The 26,525-nt window shown below is 46.7% G+C and overlaps 1 protein-coding gene across 1 annotated transcript in view; it reads right to left on the bottom strand.

Moving 5' to 3' along the window:
* Positions 1 to 909: 909 nt before the first annotated feature.
* AHSA1 (activator of HSP90 ATPase activity 1) overlaps positions 910 to 26,525 on the bottom strand; it is a 132,636-nt gene continuing 107,020 nt past the window's right edge. The window contains exon 9 of the mRNA XM_078659970.1: positions 910 to 1,590. Within this exon, the coding sequence (XP_078516096.1) occupies positions 1,418 to 1,590 (173 nt within the window). The 3' untranslated portion in view covers positions 910 to 1,417. The remainder of the gene's footprint in view (positions 1,591 to 26,525) is intronic.

Here is a 26,525-nt window from a genome sequence, read left to right as displayed (position 1 = left end):
TTTTACACATCAGCTGGTAAAAGAAACAGCCAGAGTAAGGCATGATGGATACGGAGCTGCTAGCTACCTTAAAGGTGCAGTGTCAAATTTCAGCTCCAATTTGGTTCCAATTTTAGCATTCTTTTTTCCTTCAAAAAGTAATCAGGAAAGTGAAAGTTAAACCTACCAACTAGATATGCACTATTGTAATTTTAAACTTAAACTTTTTAAAAAAAATAAAATAATAAATTTGGAAAAGATGGCTGATGGGTTTACATGTTTTTAACTCCGCCCCCCCCAATTAAAAAGATGCATTGTTCACTGCTTTTGTTTCACAAACACACCGGCAGTACAATTTAGAGTGTATAATCATTACTAAGACCCCCACACAGGAGAACCATTAAGCTAATATAGACTGGAACACATTGAGACTAACGGCCATTCTTTGAGGAACATCTAACAAAAGGTAATCAATCAATGTGAAACTTCAGTTTAATGACTATATGCTGCCAGGGGACCGCCCACATAATCATCAGATCCACTTAATCCCAAACAATACTTCTGTGCTAGTTAAAGGGATATCCTGTTGTACTGAAATATCAAGCTGCTTTAATTCTGCAGAGAACCATATTGGCAAATGCATCCATGTCAATAGTTTGGGAACAGAAATGTATTGCAATGAAAGTGTCAAGTCTGAAAAACCTTTGGGTACATTCACTCATGGTTCTACTTTCTTGCAGCCATGGTATTCAATTATAATCTATAATACAAAAATAAGAGTAGCCCACTCCTATGATCTGAAAGTTCCACAAAGCCTTGTTTTGTTGTGCTGCGTATTGGTGGAATTTGACTTCCAAGCAGTTGCTTATACAGGTTTCAATCTTGTATACGGCTTCCTAATGATTCAAAACATCAGACACATACAGGAGAGGCATTGCAGAAATAGTTTATTTTTAAAACGTTACGATGCACTTGTGTTCCCTGCTGCAGTCAATGAACTGGCAGCTAAGGTTGTGGACACTTGAATCCTGTAATGCTGTCAAATTGGTAGGTCCTTTCCTCATAATTCAAGATTACCCCATGTACAAATTCTGTGGTGAAAACACTACAAAATCTGACGTTTCCACACATTACGTCTGTCAAAAAATTGACTGAAATGAAGAAATAATTCCTAGAGATGAATTTGGGACCAGTTAAAATAAGTCCACATATCACTTTCCCGTCATCTGGGGTGCCAAGTGTGTCTGGCCTGTGAATGATATCCAAACAAACACTCTGTCTGAAGGGCATCTATCCAGAGCATCCTTCCTCCTTAAGAAACCAAAACCGCAAAAAAACAAAGCAAAGGATGGAAAAAAAACTTAGGACAAGTTAAATAAATCTCAGTACACATAGAGAACTTGCTTTTCAGGCTAAAAAAGTGCCATAATTCAAGCCTTTAAAATAATCGCGCCCCATATCCAAATGTCTGTTTAATGGCTTCAAAGTAGTGCCGCCTCCAGCCTTCCTTGGTCATGGCCTCCTCGCTGGAAGGGACTCCCACCCCTTCCAATTTCAGTTCAGTTTCTCCACCTTTGTCGTGAAACATCAAGGTAATCACTGCATAATGCCCTGCAAAAAAACAAATGCAGTTATTGACCACGCAGAAACGTGGATTACATGAAATCACTTAATTCGGAACAAAGCATAGTAAAAGGTTTTCGTAACATTCCAGGCACTGCAATAATCGCTTTGCATGTACCAACGGTACAAAAGACACTCTTTTCTGCAAGCTTGCATTTGACTTTAGGGTTATGAACTTGAATTGCTCACACTCTTTCCGTATGAGCTGTGCTTACCAGCCGTCACAGCGTGCATCAATTCTGATAAAACATGGCAATTGTTAAGAAAACACTAAATGGCTTAGTTGACTTGTGTTAAAATCCATAGCAAAGTGCGCAAACCCTGTGCATGTAGTTTTTTAAGATATCAATTTCACATCCAGAGCATAGCAAGACCCCATAACCTGGAATGAAAAAAAACCACACGAAATGTCTTACAAGTAGCCATTCAGAAAAGGGGGTGGTGATGAACAGAGTGTCTGAATTAAGCAGACCACCTTTACCCAGTCCAAAGATCAGGGCTTGATCCATCACCGTTATTTAGCTCACTGCCCCATCCCAGCTCAGAACCTGGCTATATGCAAATTAGTCTGTCCCTGGCCCAGTGCATCATGGGAACAGGGCAGACCAAACTACCAAGCCAATTTTTCACCAGAAAGGATACAAGCTTCTGGGGACCGGTTTCTGGCATTTCAGCCTCGTCGGCCCGGCTTGCTTGGATCCTGATGGAGCAGTGAGCAAGGGACTCATGTCTGAGTATACCCTGCCACACCTATAGTGGCCAAAAACGATTCAGAAAAGGGGGAAGCTTGTTTCCTTCCCAGTGTAAGAATTGGCTTGGTAGTTTGGTTTGCCCTGTTCCCATCATGCACTGGGACAGGAACAGACTAATTTGCATATAGCCAGGTTCTGAACTGGGATGGTGCAGTGAGCTAAAAAAACGGTGTTGGATCTAGCCCTGATCTCTTGACTGGGTGAGAGTATTCTGCTTAATTCAGAAACTCTGTCCATCACCACCCCTTGTTGTTAAATATTACAAGTAGCCATGCCACAAAATGAAGCACAAGTTACTTACCTTCGGTAACGATATATCTGTAAAAAACAGTAGTTAGTGTTAGATTCCTTACCTTAGAATATTCCCAGGCGTCTGAATCAATCCGGAAAGTTTTGCGTAGCAGTACACTTGCGCGTCGGTAGGCGTCGTCCGCGGCTCCCCGTCCGTCGGCGCCGTGATGACGGAGTACTTGAACGCGGCCCTCGCGCGCTGACTTCAGTTCTTATACACAGCTTTTCCGCGCCAGAAACGCAGAGCTATGATAAAAACAGACACTGGTGCCATGAAACTAGGGCCCTCAAAGGGAAGAACCTTAACCCTAGATATCGGTTCGAAGAACGGGGAGGATGGGTGGGGCGGTAAGGAATCTAACACTAACTACTGTTTCTTACAGATATATCGTTACCGAAGGTAAGTAACTTGTGCATCTGAAAGAAACAGGTTGGTGTTAGATTCCTTACATTAGAATAGATACCCCAGCAATACCAACCACGGTGGTGGGTCTGCGAACCAAAATCACACCAGAAAGTCCTGGAGAACAGAACGGCCAAAGAAGTAGTCACTCCGGACTTGGCTGTCCAGGCAGTAGTGTCTAGCGAATGTGTGCAGCGAGGCCCACGTAGCTGCCTGACGGCTGTCCTACAAGGGGACTACCCGACCCAGGACAGTAGTAGCCGCCGTGGCCCGAGTGGAGTGGGCACGCAGCCCCACCGGAGGCTCCTTCTTAGCCAGGGAATAGAAGGCCTTAATGCACAAAACGACCCATCGAGAAATGGTCCGCTTGTGCACCGCCCGTCCCTTTTTAGCTCCCACGTAACCAACAAAGAGCTGGTCGTCCACCCGGAACTGGGTTGTGCGGTCCAAATAGAATGAGAGCGCACATTTTGGGTCCAGACGGTGGAGCCTCTCTTCCTCTTTTGAGGGGTGCGGAGGCGGAAAGAAGGTGGGCAAGGTGATGGACTGCCCGATGTGGAAGGCTGTAACAACCTTGGGCAGGAAAGAGGGACGTGTTTTTAAAACAACTTTGTCCGGATGGACAGAAAGGAAAGGAGGCTTAGAAGAAAGAGCCTGGAGCTCACTCACCCTCCTGGCAGAGGTGATGGCAACCAGGAATGCAGTCTTAAGAGTAAGAAGACGGAGAGGATAATTGTGAAGTGGCTCAAAGGGAGCGCACATCAAATAGGTCAGAACAAGAATCAAGTCCCACTGAGGCATCACCAAAGGGACAGGAGGAAACATGTGAGTGATGCCCTTCAAGAACCTATTTACAACAGGGGACTTGAACAGAGAAGGCTGATCAGGTAGCCTTAAGAAGGTGGAAATGGAACAGAGAGGTAGCCTTTGATAGTGCCCAGAGCAGAGCCCTGCTGGGCAAGAGCAAGAAGAAAGAGGAGAACCTCTGAAAGAGGGGCAGAAAGGGGATCCACAGCCTTTGCTGTGCACCATGCCACAAATCTATTCCACCTGCAGGCGTATACCGACTTTGTGGAGGGACGCCTGGCTGCCAGAATGACATTACAGACTTCAGGAGGCAAGTCAAATGGCCTCAACGGCCGCTGGTCAGTCTCCACGCATGGAGGTGGGGGCTGGACAGGTTCGGGTGGAGGACCGTCCCCTGCAGCTGTGACAGAAGGTCCTCCTGAAGAGGCAGACGAATCGGGGGATTGACTGACATGCAGAGTAGCTCGGGATACCAGTATCTCCGTGCCTAGTCCGGAGCCACAAGGATGACTTGGGCCCGGTCGCGCCTGATCTTCTTCAGCACTCTGGGCAGAAGTGGTATAGGCAGAAAGGCGTACAACAGACCGCAACTCCACTCGCGACGAAAAGAGTCTCCGAGCGAGTGCCGTCTTGGAAATTCCAACGCGCAGAACTGATGCCATTGCGCGTTCTCTTCTGTGGCGAATAGATCCAACCAAGGCTCTCCCCACTGCCGAAAGAGACCCTGCGCCACGTCCGAGTTCAGATGCCATTCGGGATCCATCATGCACCGGCGGCGGAGTTCGTCCGCCCTGGCGTTCAAGGAACCTGCCAGGTGTTGAACCACCAGGTTGACGCCCTGGTGTTCCAGCCATTGCCAGAGGCGCAGAGCCTCCTGGCAAAGGGTCCACGACCCAACCCCGCCCTTTTTGTTGCAGTACATGGCGGTGGTGTTGTCTGTGAACATCTGCACTACACTTCCCCAGACAGAGGGAAGGAATGCCTTCAGTGCAAGCCGGATCGCCCGCAGCTCCAGAAGGTTGATGTGGAGGAGCTGGGACTCCGCCGGAGACCAGAGGCCTCCGATCTCCGCCTCTCCCGTGTGGCCCCCTCCAGCCCAGGAGGGACACATTTGTCACGACTACGTGCTCCGGTTGGGGTAGGGAGAGGGATCTGCCACTGACCCAATCGCGGTCCGTGAGCCACCACTGCAACTGTCTCGCAGTGCCCTCCGAGATCAGGACATGGTCGGACAGGTTGCCCTGATGCTGGGCCCACTGAAACTTTAGGTCCCACTGCAGAGCCCACATCCGCCACCTGGCGTGATGCACCAGAAGGATGCAGGAGGCCATCAGCCCCAGAAGCAGCAGCATCAACCTGACCGAGACCCGGGATAAAGGCTGAAAGATCGGAATCAGAGCCTGAATATCCCAAACCCGCTGTTCGGGAGGATAAACTCGAAACTGCGCCGAATCCAGAACCGCTCCGATGAGGAGGAGCCTTTTAGAGGGACACAGGTGTGACTTCGGCACATTGATGGAAAACCCCAGCAAGTGCAGGAGGTCGGCCGTAGTCTGGAGGTGGAGGACGACTGTCTGGGGCGAGCCCGCCTTCAACAACCAGTCGTCGAGGTAGGGGGAAGACTGAAACCCCTAACCTGTGCAGATGAGCTGCGACCACCGCCATCACTTTCGTGAACACCCGTGGGGCGCTGGTAAGGCCGAAGGGGAGCACGTTAAACTGAAAGTGCTCGTGGCCTATCGTGAACCGCAGGTAGCGCCGGTGGGCCGGAAGGACGGGGATGTGGAAATACACGTCCTGCAAGTCCAACGCTACTATCCAGTCTCATGGGTCCAGGGCAGCTAAGACCTGAGCCAGTGTCAGCATCTTAAACCTCTCCTTCCGGAGGAAGCTGTTGACGTTCCGCAGGTCCAAGATAGGGCGTAGGCCCCCTTTGCCCTTCTTGGGAACCAGAAAGTAGTGGGAATAGCAACCACACCCTACTCCTGGCCCAGGAACGCGCTTGATGGCCCCCTTGGCCAAGAGGGCCGATACTTCCTCTTGCAGAAGTTGCAAGTGATCCCCCGACACGCGGCGGTACTGCGATGGCATGGCTGGAGGGATCACCTCGAAGGGGAGGGAGTAGCCCCTTCGGACGATTTGCAGCACCCACCTGTCCAAAGTGATGGTGCGCCAGTAGAGGAGGTGATGGCGGACCCTGCCCCCCACTGGCGTCAATTCGGCCTGAAAGCTCGGACTAGGAGGGCTTCGAGGCGGATGCTGCAGGGGTAGATGTGGACTGGCCTCGCCGTTGTCCCCTGGCGGCACCACGGCGGTTACCACGTCAGCTGCCGCGCTAGATGTTAGACTGCTGCCCGTGGCTGGCAGGACGTGAATGGGGGCGCCCCTTCCTTGGCCACGAAAGGAGCGAAAGGCAGAAGATGGCGGACGCTGGCCCGACAGGCCCAAGGACTTGGTCGTAAGCAGCCCCCTCCTCCGTAGCCACGGTAGGAGGGGAGACAAAGCCAGTGTCAAGCGAGGTGTCGAGACCACTGGCGCCCCCTAGCTCATCTGTCCAGTCCTGAAATGACTGACACTCCCGTGTCAGAGGGTCCTCAGACCCCTCCCAGTCACCCTTGTCCTCCATCTCCCGAAAATCAGGTTCAAAGGATGGAGCCGGATTAAAGAAGAATTGCTCTTCAGCCGGCGTTGAATGTGGCGTCGAGCGACGCCGGTCCGACTCCGGATCCTGATCGAGGGGAGGACCAGGGACGGCGCCGGGGGCAACACCATTGGGTCGACGCCGGTGGGGTCGTAAGGTCGACCAGCAGCGACCCGTATCCAGCAGGGCCCTGCGGCGCCAGGACCGAAGTCGCCGGGGCCGAAGCACCCGGCCTGCTTGGACTCCCAGCCGGGACCGCAGGACCCGAAGGCGCCGCAGAACACGACGGAGGAGAGGGCGACCTCATGGCCATGAAGTAGGCTTCGATCTCCTCCGGCGTCACGTTCTGCCCAGGGACCAGCGGGTATGGAGCAGGCCACGGCACCTGCAGAGGGGGGGGGGAGAGAGAGAGAGAGAAAAAGAGAGAGAGAGAGAGAGAGAGAGAGAGAGAGAGAGAGAGAGAGAGAGAGAGAGAGAGAGAGAGAGAGAGAGAGAGAGAGAGAGAAAGAGAGAGAGAGAAAGAGAGAGAGAGAAAAAGAGAGCGAGAAAAAGAGAGAGAGAGAGAAAAAGAGAGAGAAAAAGAGAGAGAGAGAGAAAAAGAGAGAGAGAGAGAAAAAGAGAGAGAGAGAGAGAGAAAGAGAGAGAGAGAGAGAAAAAGAGAGAGAAAAAGAGAGAGAGAGAGAAAAAGAGAGAGAGAGAGAGAGAGAGAGAGAGAGAAAGAGAGAGAGAAAGAGGAAGAGGGAGAGGGAGAGGGAGAGAGTGAGAGTGTCAGCTGGTGGCAATCCGTACAGGGCTTGAACCCGGGCATCCCTAACGGTACCGAGAGTCGTAAAGACTTGAAGATAGATCAAAAAGGATCGAAAAAGTTAGTCTAAAAATGACTAAAGTACTGCTTTTTCCGGATCTGCGCTTGCCGGCGCGGAAAAAAGAAGACCTAACGTCAGTGCGCGTGGGCGACGTCTAAGTACTCCAACGACATCATCATGGCGCCAACGACGGACGCGGAAAACGCCTACCGACGCGCAAGGGTACTGCTACGCAAAACTTTCCGGATCCAGTCTGACGCCTGGGGATATTCTAAGGTAAGTAATCTAACTAACCGGTTTCTTTCAGATTTGGGCCTCAATGTGGAAATGGTACTTCAACAGTAAATAAACATACTATTCAATACGACAGCTGTAAGTAAGCCCTGTAACAGCTAGGGCCAGCCACTTAATGTAAATTGTGCCCACAATAATATTTCTGAAGGAAATATGAATATAAAATCCCAGTTAGCAGATAGGCTGTGACAAAATATTTATGGGTAAGAGTGTGTATTGCTTAGAAGTCCACTTTTTAGGTCTCGGACCGACGGCTGGCTTGTCAGCCGGAAGTCGGAGAATTAATGTCTTTCAGTGGGTGCTTTAAACCCGCCTCTCTCCTTGTCTCTCCTCGATTGGCTGGCTTCCTAAACGGAGGCCAGCCATTGGAGGAGAGAGGCGTCCCTCCAAAGAAGCTCCGTCTCTTTCGGATTGAGGGGGCGTGTTCGTGCTGTTCTTTCCACATTTAAGCCACGCCCCGAATCCAAAAATTATTCGGAGTTGCGGCCGCCATTTTGTTTCCTGCCTGCCAGCTGTTCTCTCTCCTCTTTCTTTCTCCCAGCCTGCGCAGTTCCCCTCCTCAGCCACACTTCTTCCCCAGCTCCACTGGTGCTCGCCCCGCGCTGCCTTTCCCCAGTTAGCCGGTCTCTCTTCGCCGAGGCTCCTGCCGCCCTCCCTCGCCGAGACGCACGAGTACAGCGCGGACTCCCTCGCCTCAGGAAGCGGCGTCCTCCAGCGGCGCTGGCTGCCCTGCGCTCTCCCTCCTCCAGTTCCGAGCTCCAGGCGTCGGAGGCACAAACTCGGGCTTCCTCGTTCCTGCCTTCTGCCCCCAGGTAAGGTTCCTAACTGTTGGCTGCATACATAAAGCGGTACAAAAGGGGGGGGGGTGATGGACGGAGCATCTGAGCCAATCAAACACTCACACCCAGTCAAAAGATCTCTGGGTTTGATCCATCACCGTTCTTTAGCCCACTCTGCCACCCCAGTTCAGACATGGCTATATGCAAATCAGTCTGACCCTGTGCCTCTTGGGAACAGTCAAGCCTGAACTGCCAAGCCATGCCTTCCCTGGACCGGAAACAAGCTTCCGAGGACCGGTTGGCATTGCTTGGCAGTTCGGGCTGGCCTGTTCCCATGAGGCACACGGTCAGACTGATTTGCATATAGCCATGTCTGAACTGGGGTGGCAGAGTGGGCTAAAGAAGGGTGATGGATCAAACCCAGATCTTTTGACTGGGTGTGAGTGTTTGATAGGTTCAGATGCTTCGTCCATCACCACCCCCTTTTGTACCGCTTTTGGCCGCCATAAGTGTGGCAGGGTATGCTCAGACGTGAGTACCTTGCTCACTTTGCCACTGGATACAAGCAAGCCGGGCTGAAGGCGGCTTTAATGCCAGAAACCGGTCCTCGGAAGCTTGTTTACGGTCTAGGGAAGGCATGGCTTGGCAGTTCGGGCTGGACTGTTCTCATGAGGCACAGGGTCAGACTGATTTGCATATAGCCGTGTCTGAACTGGGGTGGCAGAGTGGGCTAAAGAACGGTGATGGATCAAACCCAGATCTTTTGACTGGGTGTGAGTGTTTGATTGGTTCAGATGCTCCGCCCATCACCACCCCCTTTTGTGCCGCTTTTGGCCGCCATAAGTGTGGCAGGGTATGCTCAGACGTGAGTCCCTTGCTCACTTTGCCACTGGATTCAAGCAAGCCGGGCTGAAGACGGCTGGAATTCCAGAAACCGGTCCTCGGAAGCTTGTTTCCGGTCCAGGGAAGGCATGACTTGGCAGTTCGGGCTGGACTGTTCCCATGAGGCACAGGGTCAGACTGATTTGAATATAGCCATGTCTGAACTGGGGTGGCAGAGTGGGCTAAAGAACGGTGATGGATCAAACCCAGATCTTTTGACTGGGTGTGAGTGTTTGATTGGTTCAGATGCTCCGTCCATCACCACCCCCTTTTGTGCTGCATACATAAAGCGGCGTCCTCCGGCGGCGCTGGCTGCCCTCCTCCGCCGCCCTGAATGTCCAGTTGGAGACTTATAAACAGCATTTGTGGAGCTATGTGAATAGTGTTTGTAGGTACGTAAAGTAGTACTACTGGAATACTACTCCCTTACTACAAAATGCTTTTGTGAACAGGACCTAGGGACAGTGAGAATCTGAGGGATTAATGAAAAGCAAGAACGTGCATGCAAATGGGGGCTGAAGGTGGGTGGTTGTGTGTTTTTGTGCGTCTGCGATTCCGCAATTGTGTTTTGGCGTGTGCCGTTGTATCAATTTTTGTGTGTCAACATATGCATGTGGTTTTATATTAGTTTGTGCCCTTGGAGTTTTTCACGATGCAATCTGTTTTTCTGTGATCCCCTACCACATACACACCCACATGTTGTAAGGCAAAACCCCATCTGGTTTCCAAGATTGATAAAATTTGTAATCTTCCAGCTGAGCATCCAGGGTTCACCCGAGAGAGGGGGTTAACTCTCCTCAGGCGTTGACATTCGTAATGTTTGTATGGCACGTACGGTCATAGTAACATTGCATTCCATTGCCTGGACCTACTGGCTTTGCCAACGCTTTTTGGCAAAATGTCACTTCGAGGAGATATGTAAACATCTGCCAAAAGGGCGAAAGACAGATGTAATCCGTGTAGGATTAAGACACAGGGGTGTGGGAGCGGCGCTCTAGTGCTGAGTGATGAGTACAGTGTAGTAATGCATCCCAGGGTTCACATCCCCGTGACTCCGCTTTGCACCCCGCGCGCTCTTTACGACGGAATGTCTTCTTGCTTATCTGGCACTGAATCTGTTCCCCACTCGTAGACGCTGGTCCTGCTGGTTTCCATGGCAGCCCCTTGTGAGGTCAGATGCTCCATCGGGTGCAGGCTGTGTGGGGGCCAGAGAATCGCTGGCACGGGCAGAGTCTAACCAACCCCACTGTTTGCATCATCATTGTTACAAGCCTCACACGTACAAGTTTACATTTCGATTTCGTTTTGGAAACGCTGCCCACCGCATGTGCCCTCTCTGGTTTTACTTATTTGTTAGGCTAGTAGAGAAAGATTTGCCAAAAATGGCATTTCCTTTATTCTTAAGACCTGTTGTAAAGTTTGGGCCTCTGCAGGGAAACATTTTTTAAATTATAATAAAGTTGCAGCCACCATAATTATCTGAACGATACGTGAATGAATACAGACTGCAGTATGTATGCAGTTTCCATAATGAACAGACTGATGTTTACTGCTATATACAAAATAAGATTAGTTAAACAATTTCAATGACTGTCACGCTGAACGTGCCTAACTTTCCCCACTGAACATGATATTTCTTTGAACAGCACAATGCCTTAAGGGTTAGGATCTGCCCATAGTACTTGAAAGAATTCGCAAATACAATTGATGTTGTCTGTTGCAGACTGACCACGGTGGGTGGGCGTGCTTTTTCACATACTCTGCCAGCCATGTGGAACAAATTACCGCTGGAACTTCGTAATGAGACAAACCTAATGCCCTTCCGTAAGAAATTAAAAACTGTGCTTTTCCAGCAAGCGTGGGACGGCTGCTAATCGGAATCTGATGCATCCTCTTGATTGTTTAGCTGACCCTAACAAAGCGCTTAGAGACCTCTGGGTTACAGTGCGCTATATAAATCACAATAAATAAATAAATAAATAAATAGTCCTTTAGCTTTATCAACGCTTTTTTGCAGATTCTGTCCGCATTGTGTAAAAAAAAAAAAAAAAGTTTTTGCTGGTACAGAACAGAATCGGAATAACGTGCAAGCGAACGAGGCTGCTGGCATCTCCTCTCGGGGGTCAGTTACACACTTATGTTAATTTAAGCTCCACGAGACAGCCACGCGTGGTACAGTATTTTTACCTGCATCCGCCAGACGACGAAGCTTGATTTCCACAGAGGATAGGAGTCTGACATAACCAGTTGTAAATATTTGCCTTTTTTGATGTTAAGTCAAACCTAACTCGTCCAGGGATGACGGGCGCACATTAGTGTGTCTGTTAGGTTAATTGCTGCCTTGCCTTTGTCTCGCTCTCACTGGGGACAATGCAGACAGGGAGGTCTTTTACAGTCTACTTGTCTTTGGGGCCTGTTGGGGGTGGGTAGGTCTCCTAGTGTCTCGTTGTCGTTCTGTAGGCCCATCCATGCTTTGCCACGTCCGCAGAATCATTAGCCTGTCGGTGGGGCTGTTAATGATTTTACTTCGGCTCGGTGTGAGTTTTTTTGCTCGGTGTATGCCTGCGGCGGTGCCTAAATCTTGCATGCAGTCAGAAGATATGTGGCCTAGTGGTTCTGTTTACTAAGATGGCTGCTTCCGCTCCAGCGGATGTCATACAGTGGTGATATGTCCTTTTCACGTTGAAAAGTTTCTCCCTCTCTACCTCCGTGCGCCTCTCCTTCCCCTGTTGTTTCGCCATCCGCCTGCAGCCCACCTTCCGTCCCCTGCTCGCCTCATCCCTCCGGACGAATTGTGCTATTTTTCTTGCCTCTGCTCCCCTGATTGTGCTCGTTTTCTTGCCTTCTGCCTCCTGATTGCACTCGTTTTTTCTTGCCTTCTGCCCCCTGATTGCACTCGTTTTTTTCTTGCCTTCTGCCCCCTGATTGCACTCGTTTTTCTTGCCTTCTGCCCCCTGATTGTGCCGTTTGTCGTACCTTCTGTCCCCTGATTGTGCAGTTTTTCGTGCCCTTGCCCCCCTGATTGTATTATATTTGCCAGTGTTTGTTTGCTGCTGGTATTGCCTTTGCCCGTCTTTCTTTGCTGCCGTTATTGTCTTGCCAGTGTTTGTTTGCTGCCATTATTGTCTTTGCCAGTACTTGTTTGCTGCTGGTATTATCTTTGCCAGAGCTGTGTGGGCTATGAGAGCTGTGTGGGCTGTGAGCTGTGTGGGCTGTGAGAGCTGTGTGGGCTGTGAGAGCTGTGTGGGCTGTGAGAGCTGTGTGGGCTGTGAGAGCTGTGTGGGCTGTGAGAGCTGTGTGGGCTGTGAGAGCTGTGTGGGCTGTGAGGGCTGTGTGGGCTGTGAGAGCTGTGTGGGCTGTGAGAGCTGTGTGGGCTGTGAGCTGTGTGGGCTGTGAGAGCTGTGTGGGCTGTGAGAGCTGTGTGGGCTGTGAGAGCTGTGAGGGCTGTGAGAGCTGTGAGGGCTGTGAGAGCTGTGAGGGCTGTGAGAGCTGTGTGGGCTGTGAGAGCTGTGTGGGCTGAGAGCTGTGTGGGCTGTGAGAGCTGTGAGAGCTGTGTGGGCTGTGTGGGCTGTGTGGGCTGTGAGCTGTGAGAGCTGTGAGAGCTGTGAGAGCTGTGAGAGCTGTGTGGGCTGTGTGGGCTGTGAGAGCTGTGTGGGCTGTGTGGGCTGTGAGAGCTGTGTGGGCTGTGGGATGTGTGGGCTGTGTGGGCTGTGTGAGCTATGCGAGCTGTGCACTCGTTTTTCTTGCCTTCTGCCCCGATTGTGCAGTTTGTCGTGCCTTCTGTCCCCTGATTGTGCCGTTTTTCGTGCCCCTGCCCCCCTGATTGTATTATCTTTGCCAGTGTTTGTTCGCTGCTGGTATTGCCTTTGCCTGTGTTTCTTTGCTGCCGTTATTGTCTTTGCCAGTGTTTGTTTGCTGCCGTTATTGTCTTTGCCAGTTCTTGTTCGCTGCTGGTATTATCTATGTGAGAGCTGTGTGGGCTGTGTTCAGCTACCCACTCATTCATCCATACTCCTCCATCCACCTACTTCCCTGTGCATCCACCAATTAACACATCCTCACAACCTCACCCACATTCACCAATCGATAACCAAACTAACAATTAAAAAAAGCACTTAAAATATGGACTCCAGAAGTTGTGCCGATACGCCAAAAAGGCCCCCAGAATCTTGAGATAATATTCTAGAAGTAGTCCATAGAATTGAAGGCAGTACTTCAGGGTAGCCCTCAAAACTGGATGCAAAATGCCAGAGTTGGCCCCCAGAACTGAGCACAAAACGTCACAGGTGATATCCAAATCTGGTCATCATGATTGATTGAAAATAATTTATAACGCGCAAAACAATAACCACAACATACAATAACCACAACATACCACAAGAGCCACTCTCCAGAAGTTGACATATTACTCTGGATGTTGGTTCCTGAAGTGGCCTAAGGAAGGGATTGGTCATTGCATAGTTATCAAACTACTGATCTACAAGTCCAAAAGCTGCCACAATGAACACACTAAGATTTGGGCCTATTGGTAAGAAGTCAGAGGGATTACCGTCTGGGATGGGGAGCCACCAAGTACTGGGGAATGGTGGTTGTGTGTGTGTGTGTGGCTCTGTGTGTGTGTGGCTCTGTGTCTGTGTGTGTGTGTGGCTCTGTGTCTGTGTGTGTGTGTGGCTCTGTGTGTGTGTGTGTGTGTGTTTGGCTCTGTGTGTGTGTGTGTGTGTGTGTGTGTGTGTGTGTGTGTGTGTGTGTGTGGCTCTGTGTTGATAGCTTTTTGTAGGTGGCTCTGTGTGGGTGGCTCTGTCTGTGCGAGGGTGGCTTTGTGTAGGTGGCTCTATGTGAATGACTGTGTGGGTGGCTTTGTGTGTGGGTGTAAATGCAATAGGTCATGCATTTGCGAGCGATTACGCTATTGGCATTGTAAATGACAATGCCATTTATTTAACGATTAAGCTATTGGCATTGTAAATAACAATGCCATTTATTTATGATTTAAAAAAAAAGTCATGAGCAATGCCAATAGCTCTACCTTTATTTAATAATGCCGAGACCATTGCATTGTAAATACTTGTTTAACTAATGCCAGCAAACATACCCGGCATTGTACTGTTTACTGAAATCCACCTCTTTGGCACACTTACATTAGCACAATTGTGTTTTAGGATGTTTACAACTTCCTGTCTCACCAAGCTGCCATTTTTTATCATTATAGTATTTTCTTTTTAACTATAAAGGTTTGGACTTTTTTTCATTTTTATTTTGTACCAAATATTTTTTACGGTTGTTCAAAATTCACATGATTTACCCATGAGGGAAACGAGTAAGCTGTCCCAAGCTATCAAGAGTAAAGTCCATGAGTCCTGAAAGAAATCTGGTTTTACTTTTAGATGCTTGGTATCATTCTTAATGTGAGCTGAGTGAGCTCCTCAAACGTGAACAATCGGTCTCCCTTAGTTATCATTCTTGTTTCCTACACAGAACAATAATGGGTATACAAATAAAGGCAGGAGGTACACCGCAGACTGTGATGGAGTTGTATGCTTTAGCAAATACATGGGAGAATGCAAAAAAGTCATAATACATGGAATGCTTGAATTAATCGTAGTCCCTGGTATTTACTCCAGGCCGCCTCCCAATCCATCGTGATTTTGCACACCATATCACCTCAGTTGGGACCCAGCTAAATGCAAATCAGTCTAGACCCTGCTCCAATCTGCCAAGTCAGGTCCTCCATTGAACTGGAACACACGCAACTCAGGGCCTGTTTCACCATAGTTATGGGCTCATCAGCTGGTTACAGCTTTGTTCCAGTGATAGTGTGCACGGGATGCACGCCTGGGCATGCCCGCCCCACTTAGGGCGACAAATTAAAGTATACAAAAAAGTGAAGTGTAGGATGGAATGCTTGAAATAATCTCAGCCACTTGTAATTACTCTGGGCCACATCCCAAACCCTTGTTACTATGCGCAGTGTCACTGGAACCATGCTGTACCCGGCTGATGATCCCATAACTAGGGTGAAACTGGTCCTGGGTTGCTTGTGCTCCAGTTCAAGGAGGCCCTGGGTTGGCTCTTCAAGCTTGACTGTTCCCATTGGAACAGGGTCAAGTCTGATTTGCATATGTCTGGGTCCAAACTGAGGTGGAATGGTGAGCAAAAGAACGATGGGTTGGAGTGCTACCCCAAGATATTGCCAGTGGTTAGAATTACTACACGCAGCCTCCAAAAATCTTTTGTGTATTTAACGAATACAGATGCACTGATTTCACATGGAAATATATAGTAGGAGACCGAACATGTAAAGGATGATTGGAAAAAAAGAGAGGCATACATTCTGCAAGAAGAGGAAGCGAGAAAAGCAGCTGTTGAAGTAGGCAAGTTATGTGCCTCAGTCCCTCTCTATACCCACACATCTGCTTCCCTAATTTGGTGAGGCCAAGAGTTGTTAGCTCAACGTCTTGCATACCTGGGAGACTAGTGCTCTTGCAGCACTCTATACTAAGGGAAAGGAGTTCAAGCAGCATCCTTTTAGTTTCAAGACACCTTAAGTGTGTAAGAAAGCAAAGGGTACTTTGAGAAGAGTAAGCAGGCAGGCACACAGTAAGCCTGAGAGCAGGAAGGATGAACTGATCTTTAGGAACACAACACGAGGCCTCTGTAGCTACTCCAGCCCTACCCTCCGCTGCTTCGTAAACCTTGTCTATATGCGGTCACCAAGGTGCCGTCCAAAATCCCATAGCCACCCTTTTAGTTATGCTGAATATTGGTAAAATAACCACACTGTTATGAAGGAATACAATAAAGTATGGAAACTTAATCACAAGCACAACTCGATCATGGTCATTGTAAGTCAGCATGGAACTGAAATGTTACCCCACTCATGGCAAAACATGGAATGCACCGAACATTCTATCTGTCCATAAAGCTACATAAGAAGAACATATCCTCTTGCCTTCCATAGCTACAACAAGGTAAAAATAAAGACGTGAGAAAAAATGTAATACAAGGCAAACATATAGAGAACTTTGTGGTAATTTAGCAATGATTAGGTTAAGCATTAGCAGAAGACATCTTATATTTTGAGATAATCTTGTCCGTTTACGGAATCCATTTTGTATTTCTGTCGGACATTTTGTATGCCATGTGCTCTGTCCTACCTTCCTGTCAACTGCTCTTGAAATCTGCCTAGAGACAAGATATGTTTAGTCTCCTTTGCTTTGCACATGCTCAGTTGAGCATACAGCGGTCTCCAACTTGTAACTGTCAAGATGTGTCCACCAGAATTAGCTGACTGTCAGCCCTTTCCACTTGTTGCTAGCACACTCTGTATGACCTTATATGTATTTGAAACCAATACTCTGTGCCTTGTACCGCCTTCATATCAGCCCCTGTGTGGGTATAAAAGGACCAAGCTCCTTCTAGTCAGTGTGCTACCTCATACTATACCGAAGGGTGTTGTGTGAATGTAGTTCCACCTCATGAGGTTTAATAAACTGTCTTTTCTATTCCAGTTTCTGTGCCAACTTCTTACTATTGGTCTAAGGACTCTAAGCAGAGAAGGGCGAATCCTTGCACTACTAGGCCTGGCTGAGGCTTGCTACCACAAATTGGCGCTTCCAACGCGGGGCTCATCGGCGACTCGGATGCCCGAAGGACTGGTCGAGACGGAGGATTGGAATCTCGCTTTGGACGTGATCACTGCCAGAGGAGACCAGAGTCTTGGCATCCACTGCGTTTTCCCTTTCTTTCTGATCTGACCATCCAGGTGGCGCCGGTCCTCGACTGAGATCTCTTCTGTTGATTCGCCGTGCAGTGACCGTTTGGTCGATTTGAGAACTTGGCAGTAGGAACCTGGACACCATTTGATTGGTAAGAGACGTTTTGCGGCACTTACTGTAAGTTTGACGCCTTGGATTGGTAAGGTAGTTTAGAAACGCTTACTGTGGCATTTGTATATGGAATTGGACAAATATTGAACTCTTCCTAGGAATATGAACATATATATATGTGCTGCAATACATATAGGCAGGTAATGAGGAGATTTTTCTCTACTTCTAAGAATATTTGAACGGCGCAACGTACGAAGAGTACTTTAAGCGCTACTTTTGATTATAATACTGCATATTTTGCACTATTTTTGGCATGCCCGTTTCCAGCACATTTCGTAAGATGTGTTGCTTTTGTAGTGGTACCAATTTGTGAATCGATGAAGCACAACCGGCCCCTCCCCGGAGGGGACGCCTAATAGGGACATGTATATTAAATATGGTATTTCGTCCATAATGTAAAGCACATTGTGGAATAAATACACCCGCAAGGATGCGGAGTTGCGTTGGCCTATGCATGGGTCATTTGATTTGCGAAAGATTCAGTATGTGGAGCAACGGATGTTCAAGTGAAAGGCTACCAAGACATGTTTGACTGTGTGCGAAAGTGGGAGAAAGAAGTGCGTGAGCGAATGAAGCGTGAACAAGCCTTGATTGAAAAAGAACAGCGTAAAAGTGTGCATGCGAAAGCATTAGAAATGAAAAACAAAGAGATTAAAGAAATTAAAGAAAGGGAAGATAAAGGTAACTGGCCAATACGCTATTCGTAGGCCTCTTTATCCTATTCTTAATAAACCCCAAGATGATTCTCATTTATTAGATCGTTGTCCAACTCCGTGTACTCTTCCCTCTGCTCCTGAGGAGCCAGATGAGGACTCTCCTACGGAGCAGGATAAAGCCCGAGACACTCGCTCAATGTTAAATACTGGACGTTCCTCTCAGATTAGATCTGCGGCGCGTAAAGCCAATCGTAGTACTAATACTGCTTCTGAAATCTTAGATACTATTCAGAAAGGGAACAAAAATATTTCACCGAGATATTTGCTGGAGAGGTTCTTGAGCGATTTAGGAAATATTTGATGAAAGTAGAGCCAGATGATATAGCAGCTGATTGTAAGCAATTACGTGAAGGTTCTTTTGTCTTCTCCCAGGTGGCCGACACGATCAGACGCTTGGTTACACTACGTGATGAAGCAGTCCGTTTGCGGGAAGAGAAAAAGGCAGCAGACGCAGCTGCACAAACATCTCGAATCAATATGGCACGAGTTCCGACGCTCAAAACAGATAAGAATGTTGTAAATGTGAAACCTAAGCGGGAAGCCGCGCCTTTATATGTTCCTCCTAAAGGAACAGACACAAGTGATGATAAGATTTCTACTGACGCGAAAGTATACTTTATTTATAATTGGGTTTACACTCCTTGGAATAGAGCAGATGTCATGGCTCTTAAAAATGCATTGCCTGATCCGCGAAAGAATCAGACAGCCTTTTATGAAGAAATTGAGGGTGCCATTAGCTCTTGTACTATGCCTTTGTCTGACATTGATTTGTTTTTTGGATTAATATTACCGCCTGATATGTGGAGAACTGTGCGTAAAGTTGATGATCGTGCGGTATTTGGGGCATTGTGGTCAGATATAGAACAATTAGATAAAGATAGAGAACCTGCACAAAAAACATGTCAGCTAATTTTAGATCTTCCAGCAGCTATCTTGGTTAAATTAAAGACAATTATTCCCCCTAAAAAGATAGATTGGACTATGTCAGCGCCTTGTAAGCAAAAGATAGACGAATCAGTTTCAGACTTCTTCACACGCTTTGAAGAAGCATTCCACGATTTTAGTGGTCAGTCATTGACAGATGACATGGGTAGGCATCCGTTTGTCGATAAATATGTCACAAACCTTTTCCCAGAAATAGCTAGTCGCCTAAAGGCAAGTGAAAGTTCATGGACTACCTCCTCTCCGGTTTCTCTCCTAACTATGGCTCAGTATTATGAACGACAAGAATTAGAAGCGTAAAGTAAGGAGGATAAAAAATCTAAAGAGTTAAAAACAAAGGTTATGATGGCTCAAGCTTATGGCCCACCTTCTAGAGGTAGTAATAGAGGTAGACGTGGATCTTATGGTTCGTCTTTTCCTCCCTATCCTCGTGTAGATTTGTCTGTTGATCAGTGTGCGTATTGCAGACAATTTGGACATTGGATTTCTAATTGTCCAGTGCTACGTGCTCAGCAGGGTTCACGTGGTCGGGGACAAATAAGAAATCATTCAGGATATTCAGGGCCTAGAGGAAATACAAATGATTGTGCTAGGTTTGATGCTAATACACGTAGACAAGAGGGGGCTAATACTTTTGACAGACGGAATCAATATCAAATGTCAGACTATAAGCCGTCTAATTTGCAAGATTCTGCTTATGCATAGGATTGCCTAGGATGGGGTAAGGAATCAGTTGAAGTTCCAGTAGATAAGAAGGGTCCCTACGTTACAGCACATGTTTTGGGTTCTACTGATCAGTTTCTGGTTGATACAGGAGCTACTCGTAGCGCCTTGTCTAAACACTTGATTCCAAGGTCTCCCGTCTGGCTTAAACTATTACATATATAGGTTTCGATGGAACATCCACCCTTAGCCCATTGTCACAACCACTTGCACTCCATGTTGATAAGTTTACTGCTCCATGTCCATTTTTGCTTTCTCCAAATACACCAGACAATATTGTGGGTCTTGACATGCTCAAATATTTCAGGGCCACGATACGATGTTCTCTGGAAGGTGTACGGATTATTTTAAATGACAAACACCCCATGATTGAGAGATCCTGTATTGTTAAAGAGGATATTGCACTAGCTTCACTCCCTAGTACTTTGTGGGCTACTTCAGACACAGATGTAGGACAAATGATTATTCCACCAGTACATATTAGTGTCAACGGGGGTGCTATACTGCCGAGATTGCCTCAGTATAACATTTCTCGAGAAGGAGAAGAAGCACTTACACGTATTGTACAAGACCTGATTGAAGTGGGGGTGGTTGAAGAAGTTCCTTATAATATCTGCAATAGTCAGATTCTTCCCATTTTGAAAAAAGATACAGACACTAAGATTTATAGATTTATTATTGATTTGAGAGAAGTCAACAAGATTGTAGTACCACAGTACATTGCTTACCCTGGTCCCTCCAACAGCAACTACATTTTCAGTAGTGGATTTGAAGAACGCTTTCTTCTCGATTCCATTCATCCTGATTGCCGATATTTGTTCGGTTTCACTTTAAATAACAGATCATACAGATTTTGTAGAGTTCCTCAAGGGTACACTGAGAGTCCGAGTATCTATAGTCAAGCCTTAAAAAGACAACTCGATTCCTTTATTTTGCCTGAAGGAGTGGCTCTCATACAATATGTCGATGACCTCTTGTTGGCAGCTGATACACCTGAGCAGTGTGAAAAATGAACTTTGTCCTTACTTTCTTTTCTTGCGACACATCACCATAAAGTATCTCAGAAGAAATTGCAATATTGTAGACCGAAGGTAACCTATACAGGTCATCTTCTGTCTAAGGAGGGACGTGCACCGACATCAGATCGCATTCAAGCAATTCTTGACACTCCAGTACCTTCCACACAGAAAGATGTTCGTGCATTTATTGGGTTAACTTCATTTTGTAGGCAATGGATATTGGGTTTTTCACACATTGTTAAACCATTGCTAGCACTTTTGACTAATAACACTCAGATGCCTCTTCCAGATGAATGTCAAAATGCCTTTCGCCAGTTGAAACAAGCTCTTTGCTCTGCACCAGTGTTAGGTACACCTGATTACACGAAGACCTTTACACTCTATGTACACGAGAAAGATGGATGTGCATTGTCAGTTTTAGTACAGACACACGGTGACAAGCAGCGTCCTTGTGCATATTTTTCTGCAGTTCTTGATCCTGTTGCTCGTGCGTTGCCTGGATGTTTTCGTTCAGTTGCAGCAACAGCTGTGTCCATACGTCAGAGTGAAGGGATAGTTGTGTCACACAAACTGTTGGTGCTAGTACCCCATGCAGTAGATGCCCTTTTGAATCAGACTAAAACTCAGCATTTAACTAGTGCTCGCTTGACAGGATACGAATTGACACCGTTAGCACCTCATATTACATTGAAGAGGTGTGCTACACTAAACCCATCCACTTTGTTGCCATATCCTGCGACTCAGTCTCAATCAAAGGAGCCTTATGATTGTATATTCCTTACTGAGGAACAGACAAAGGGTCGCATTGATTTGCAAGATACGCCCCTTCCAGATGTTGATGGGGAGCTGTGGGTTGATGGGTCCTGTTTGAAGTTATCGGATGGCACAACCTCAGCTGCATATGGAATCACCACACTTGAAACAGTAGTGGAAACAGCTCGCATACCACAGAAGTAGGCTCAAGCAGCTGAACTAATAGCCTTGACACGAGCATGTTAGCTTAGCACTGACTTATGTGTGAACATCTACACGGATAGCCGCTATGCTTTTGGAGTGGTTCATGATTTTGGCCTACTCTGGAAGGAAAGAGGCTTTCTTACATCCCACGGGATGCAGATAATGCACGGAGAATTATTACATAATCTCTTGACTGCACTTACATATCCGAAGAAAGTTGCCATTATGAAGTGTAGCGCACACAAGAAGATCACTGACAAAATAGGACCAGGAAATACCTTTGCAGACCTTGTAGCTCGTGAAACCGCAATACAGCGAAGCACCACACCTATGTACGTAGTAAAATCACAAGCTGAGCGTTGGCATGATGCTAGAGAGGAAGTATTGGATATACAGAGATCTTCCTCTGTGGAAGAAATTGAGCAGTGGTCCAAAGAAGGAATGTTAGACGATGAGGGTTGTTGGCGTAACAAAGAAATGAATAAATGGAAATTGCGTGCAGCCTATTTACAACCTATGGTTCAAATGGCACATGGGGCTGGCACATGTTGGAGCTCTAGCACTAACTAAATTGCTTACACAAGTATGGGAGCATCCTGAAATTGTCAGCACAGCTTAAAGAGTGGTACAGTCCTGTTTGATCTGTTGGCAGTACAATCCTGGAAAAGGGACACGAACTCCTACAGGAGATTTTGCTACACCAACTGCACTTTTTGAAGTTTTGCAGATGGATTACATCCAGCTTGTACGTTGTAATAATCTAAAATATGTCCTAGTGGTGGTATGTGCCTTCAGTAAATGGATAGAGGCGTAGCCTACAAAGGATAATACCGCTCTTACCACAGCAAAGGTGCTTCTGAAGGATTTTTTTCCTAGGTATGGTGTTTCTAAAATTTTGTGGAGTGACAACGGACCTCATTTTATTGGGAAAGTTGTTGATTATGTCATGAAAGGATTAGGGATCAAACAGAAATTCCATACAGTCTTCCACCCACAATCAACAGGATTGGTGGAAAGGTATAATGCTACCTTAAAATTGAAGCTGGCGAAAATACTGGCTTCCACGTCCCTTAAGTGGCCAGATGCACTGCCTTTGGCAATGTTATCCATAAGATCAGTACCACACTCACGATCAGGTCTTACACCGTATGAGGTGGTATTTGGGAGACCGATGAACATTTGGGGAGTTCCTAAGCCACGCCCCATACATGATGTACCTTGTGTCCTGTTGAATGATTATTTGGCACAGTTAACTTACAGTTTGACCTCTATTCATCAACAGGTTTGAGAAGCTCTTCCTGATAGATCTACAGGTGAGGCCCATGATCTCCGTCCCTGTGACCACGTGATGGTCAAGGTCTCCGACAGATCGAACAGCTTGGAGTCGAGGTAGCGAGGCCTGGAGCAGCTGCTGTTGGCTACAAGGACAGCAGTTCGAGTGATGAACAAAAAGAATAGGCTTCATACCACGCACTGCAAGCGTGTATCGCCCGCCTTGGTGGAACCTGCTGCGCTGACCCACCATCGAGAAATGCTGGAGAGGGAGAAAGGTCAAGCTATCTCATCTGACGAGTCTACGCAAGTCTTCCCGGACCACACAATTCCTGGAACATCGCGATACAATTTGAGACCGAGGAAAGAATCTGCAGTTTTTGAAATAGACTGGTTGAGCTACTGCCCTGGGTTTGTGAAACGGAGAGCCAACAATGAGGCAAGGGGGGGGGGGGGGGGGGATCAGCCCTGCATTAGTGTAGTGACACCAGTCTTGGCCCGTGGTGAAGAAATGAACGGCTACCCAAGGGAGAAGAGCTCCAACGATTGGTTTTGACAGGTTCTTAGAAAGATCGATCGCTGTCATTGAAATTAATAATAGGAAAATGATTTGTGCTGTAGGGTTTATTGCCAAAACCACCAGGGCAACAACAAACACTTGCAGGGCTCGAAAAATCCAAAAAATGGTACTAGTCCTGCAGGACTAGTACCTTAAAAAATGTCCTCAACATAACTGCAACCTACTTGACCTCCGTCTCTGAAAGCGGAGCAAATGTGACAAGATAACAAGATTTAAAGGCATCTTTATTGCTCATTAACTTTCTGAGCAATAAAAATGCCTTTAAATCTTGTTATCTTGTCACGTTTGTTCCGTTTTCACAGACAGAGGACAAAAGTTGGTTTGTTTTCCTACTCGCCAGAAAGGGCGAGTAGGACCTAAAAACAGCGCGACCTTGTTAAATTTAGCTCGACTATGCGAGTGGACGAGTGGAATTTTCGAGCCCCGACTTGGTTCATTGAGAAAGCAGTTCCTGCTCAACAGCTTTTTGTTGCAACTCCTCCAGCTCCACTGGAACACTACTATTACACTCTTCCTTATCATGAGCAGAAACATCGACAGTCCTATCTGAATAACACATTCATTTAGATGTTGCATCATACCCATAATGCTACAAATACTACCAATTGTTGGGTGTGTGGGATGATACCTGCACACCAGAAGAAATGAGGAACGCCTTTTATTCCTCTACCGTTTTCTCATAACGATTCATGTCAAGCTTGGTATGCCCTTTTGTTTGCTTATGGAAAGCCTTCAGTAGGTGGAATAATTTTTCGATTGAATAAAGAATGTTACCAAGATGAAAATGGTTATCCTCAAGCTAAAGGGACTAAATGGGAATGGGATGAATACCAACCGGACAATATTTCAACACCATATGTCTTCACAAATGTGAGGAATATGAACAACATTGGACCCTTAGCGATTTCTGTAACCAGAGCAAAAGCAGATTTATGTATTGGCAGTGCTGGGAGAATTCCCGTAGGACGAAGTGAATGTATAACTACGCTGAACATTGAGGGTGTTAATAATAGCAGTTTTATATCGTCGCACAACACCTACTTTGTGTGCGGTAATAAAGGATATTATCAATTACCTGTTGGTTGGTCAGGGGTATGCTACATATCATTTTTGTTACCACCTGTTATTTTAGCACCTGCATCATATCATCTTGACCTGAAACTGTACAATGATATTTCTAAGAATAGATATAAACGGACAACAAGTACTGACGAGATTGACCACAAAAACACGGCTCTGCAACAATATGTCAATTTCAATTTGGGTTTGTTTTTCTTTGTGGGTGCTGCATTGAATAGCAGAAAGATCAGACGATTGACTCGCGTAGTGGAAGCGGTCACCAATCAGACAGCTATGGCACTTGGGAACATTACAGAAGAACTACAAATTGCAAGAATTGTAGCACTCCAAAATCAGATGGTGTTCGACGTGATTTTGGCTGATCGTGGTGGCGCATGCCGCATCATCGGTAGCAGTTGCTGCGTCTTTATACCTGATCAATCACCTTCAGTTTATGACGCCATCTCTAAACTGCATAAGATTGCTGCAGACATTCACCCAGAGACTGGTACATGGACATTTTCAAACTGGATATGGACACTTTTAGTTACTTGGGGCTGGAAGCTACTGACTATTCTATGTATACTACTGGTGATACTATTTACATGCTGTACTTGTATACAATGTGGTCCCATGATTTGCTCCATGTGAATCACTGCTTGTACACCTGTCCAAAAGAAATGTTACAAAAGAACAACAAATGCTAAATAGTGAAGTTACTGAGATGATGAACATCAATATACAGGATGCAGATCCAGATTACCCCAGATAGACGAATGTCTTCAGCAAATGCTGAAAGGGTCTGTGGTAATTTAGCAATGATTAAGTTAAGCATTAGCAGAAGACATCTTATATTTAGAGATTATCTTGTCCGTTTACGGAATACATTTTGTATTTCTGTCAGCCATTTTGTATGCCATGTGCTCTGTCCTACTTTCCTGTCAACTGCTCTTGAAATCTGCCTAGAGACAAGATATGTTTAGTCTCCTTTGCTTTGCACATGCTCAGTTGAGCATACAGCTGTCTCCAACTTGTAACTGTCAAGAAGTGTCCACCAGAATTAGCTGACTGTCAGCCCTTCCCACTTGTTGCTAGCACACACTCTGTATGACCTTATATGTATTTGAAACCAACACTCTGTGCCTTGTACCGCCTTCATTTCAGCCCCTGTGTGGGTATAAAAGGACCAAGCTCCTTCTAGTCAGTGTGCTACCTCATACTATACCGAAGGGTGTTGTGTGAATGTAGTTCCACCTCATGAGGTTTAATAAACTCTGTCTTTTCTATTCCAGTTTCTGTGCCAACTTCTTACTATTGGTCTAAGGACTCTAAGCAGAGAAGGTTGAATCCCTTGCACTAGTGGGCCTGGCAGAGGCTTGCTACCACAACTTGGAAAAATGTCCCCTTACAATATTAACATATAAATGACCTACATTTTATATAATCCTGTAAGTACCTTGGTGGTCTGTGCATCCTACCTTCATGTCACCTAGTTCCTTATGAGAAGCATGCACACCCCCTACAGGAGAGTCCCCACCTCCAACCTCTGAACTCACTCCACGCCAAAGTGACAGGCATAAATCATAGTCACCCATTAACATTAAAGCGCTGCAATTCCCATTTCTCCCTACACTACTAAAATGCTATCCTCCTCTGGTTCAATCCCTCAACTTTCACCAAAACCATAAAGAGATGGCATTCAAAATGTAGTCAGAACACTTATCTGACCAGATTGAACCTTCAACCAAACGGCAACCTTCAATTTATCATCCAGATTCATATTTTCTTGAATTTTACCACAACTTTCATTCAATGCGAGAACCATCTTAGAGCCTGGTTTTATGCCTCTCAACACAAATTGGCAACACTATTCACAGTAGAGTGATACGTCCATACCATTTCTGCCACAAGCCTCATCGCCACTATATTTGATGAAGGAACCGATCAGATCTTTCAGATGGATTATAAGAACTTTCTCAGAAGTGCAAGCAGAGTTTGGTCATCTTAGGCAAGCCAGAAACCAACTGCCTGGAACTGGAATGCCCACACTCATGGAAAATATGTACAGTTGAGTAAATTCTAATCATCCATAAAGCTACAGAAGTATAACAAAC

This window comes from Lissotriton helveticus, chromosome 9, assembly GCF_964261635.1.
Source record: "Lissotriton helveticus chromosome 9, aLisHel1.1, whole genome shotgun sequence".
Classification (NCBI taxonomy): Eukaryota; Metazoa; Chordata; class Amphibia; order Caudata; family Salamandridae; genus Lissotriton; species Lissotriton helveticus.
This window is presented reverse-complemented; position numbering and strand designations above follow the sequence as displayed.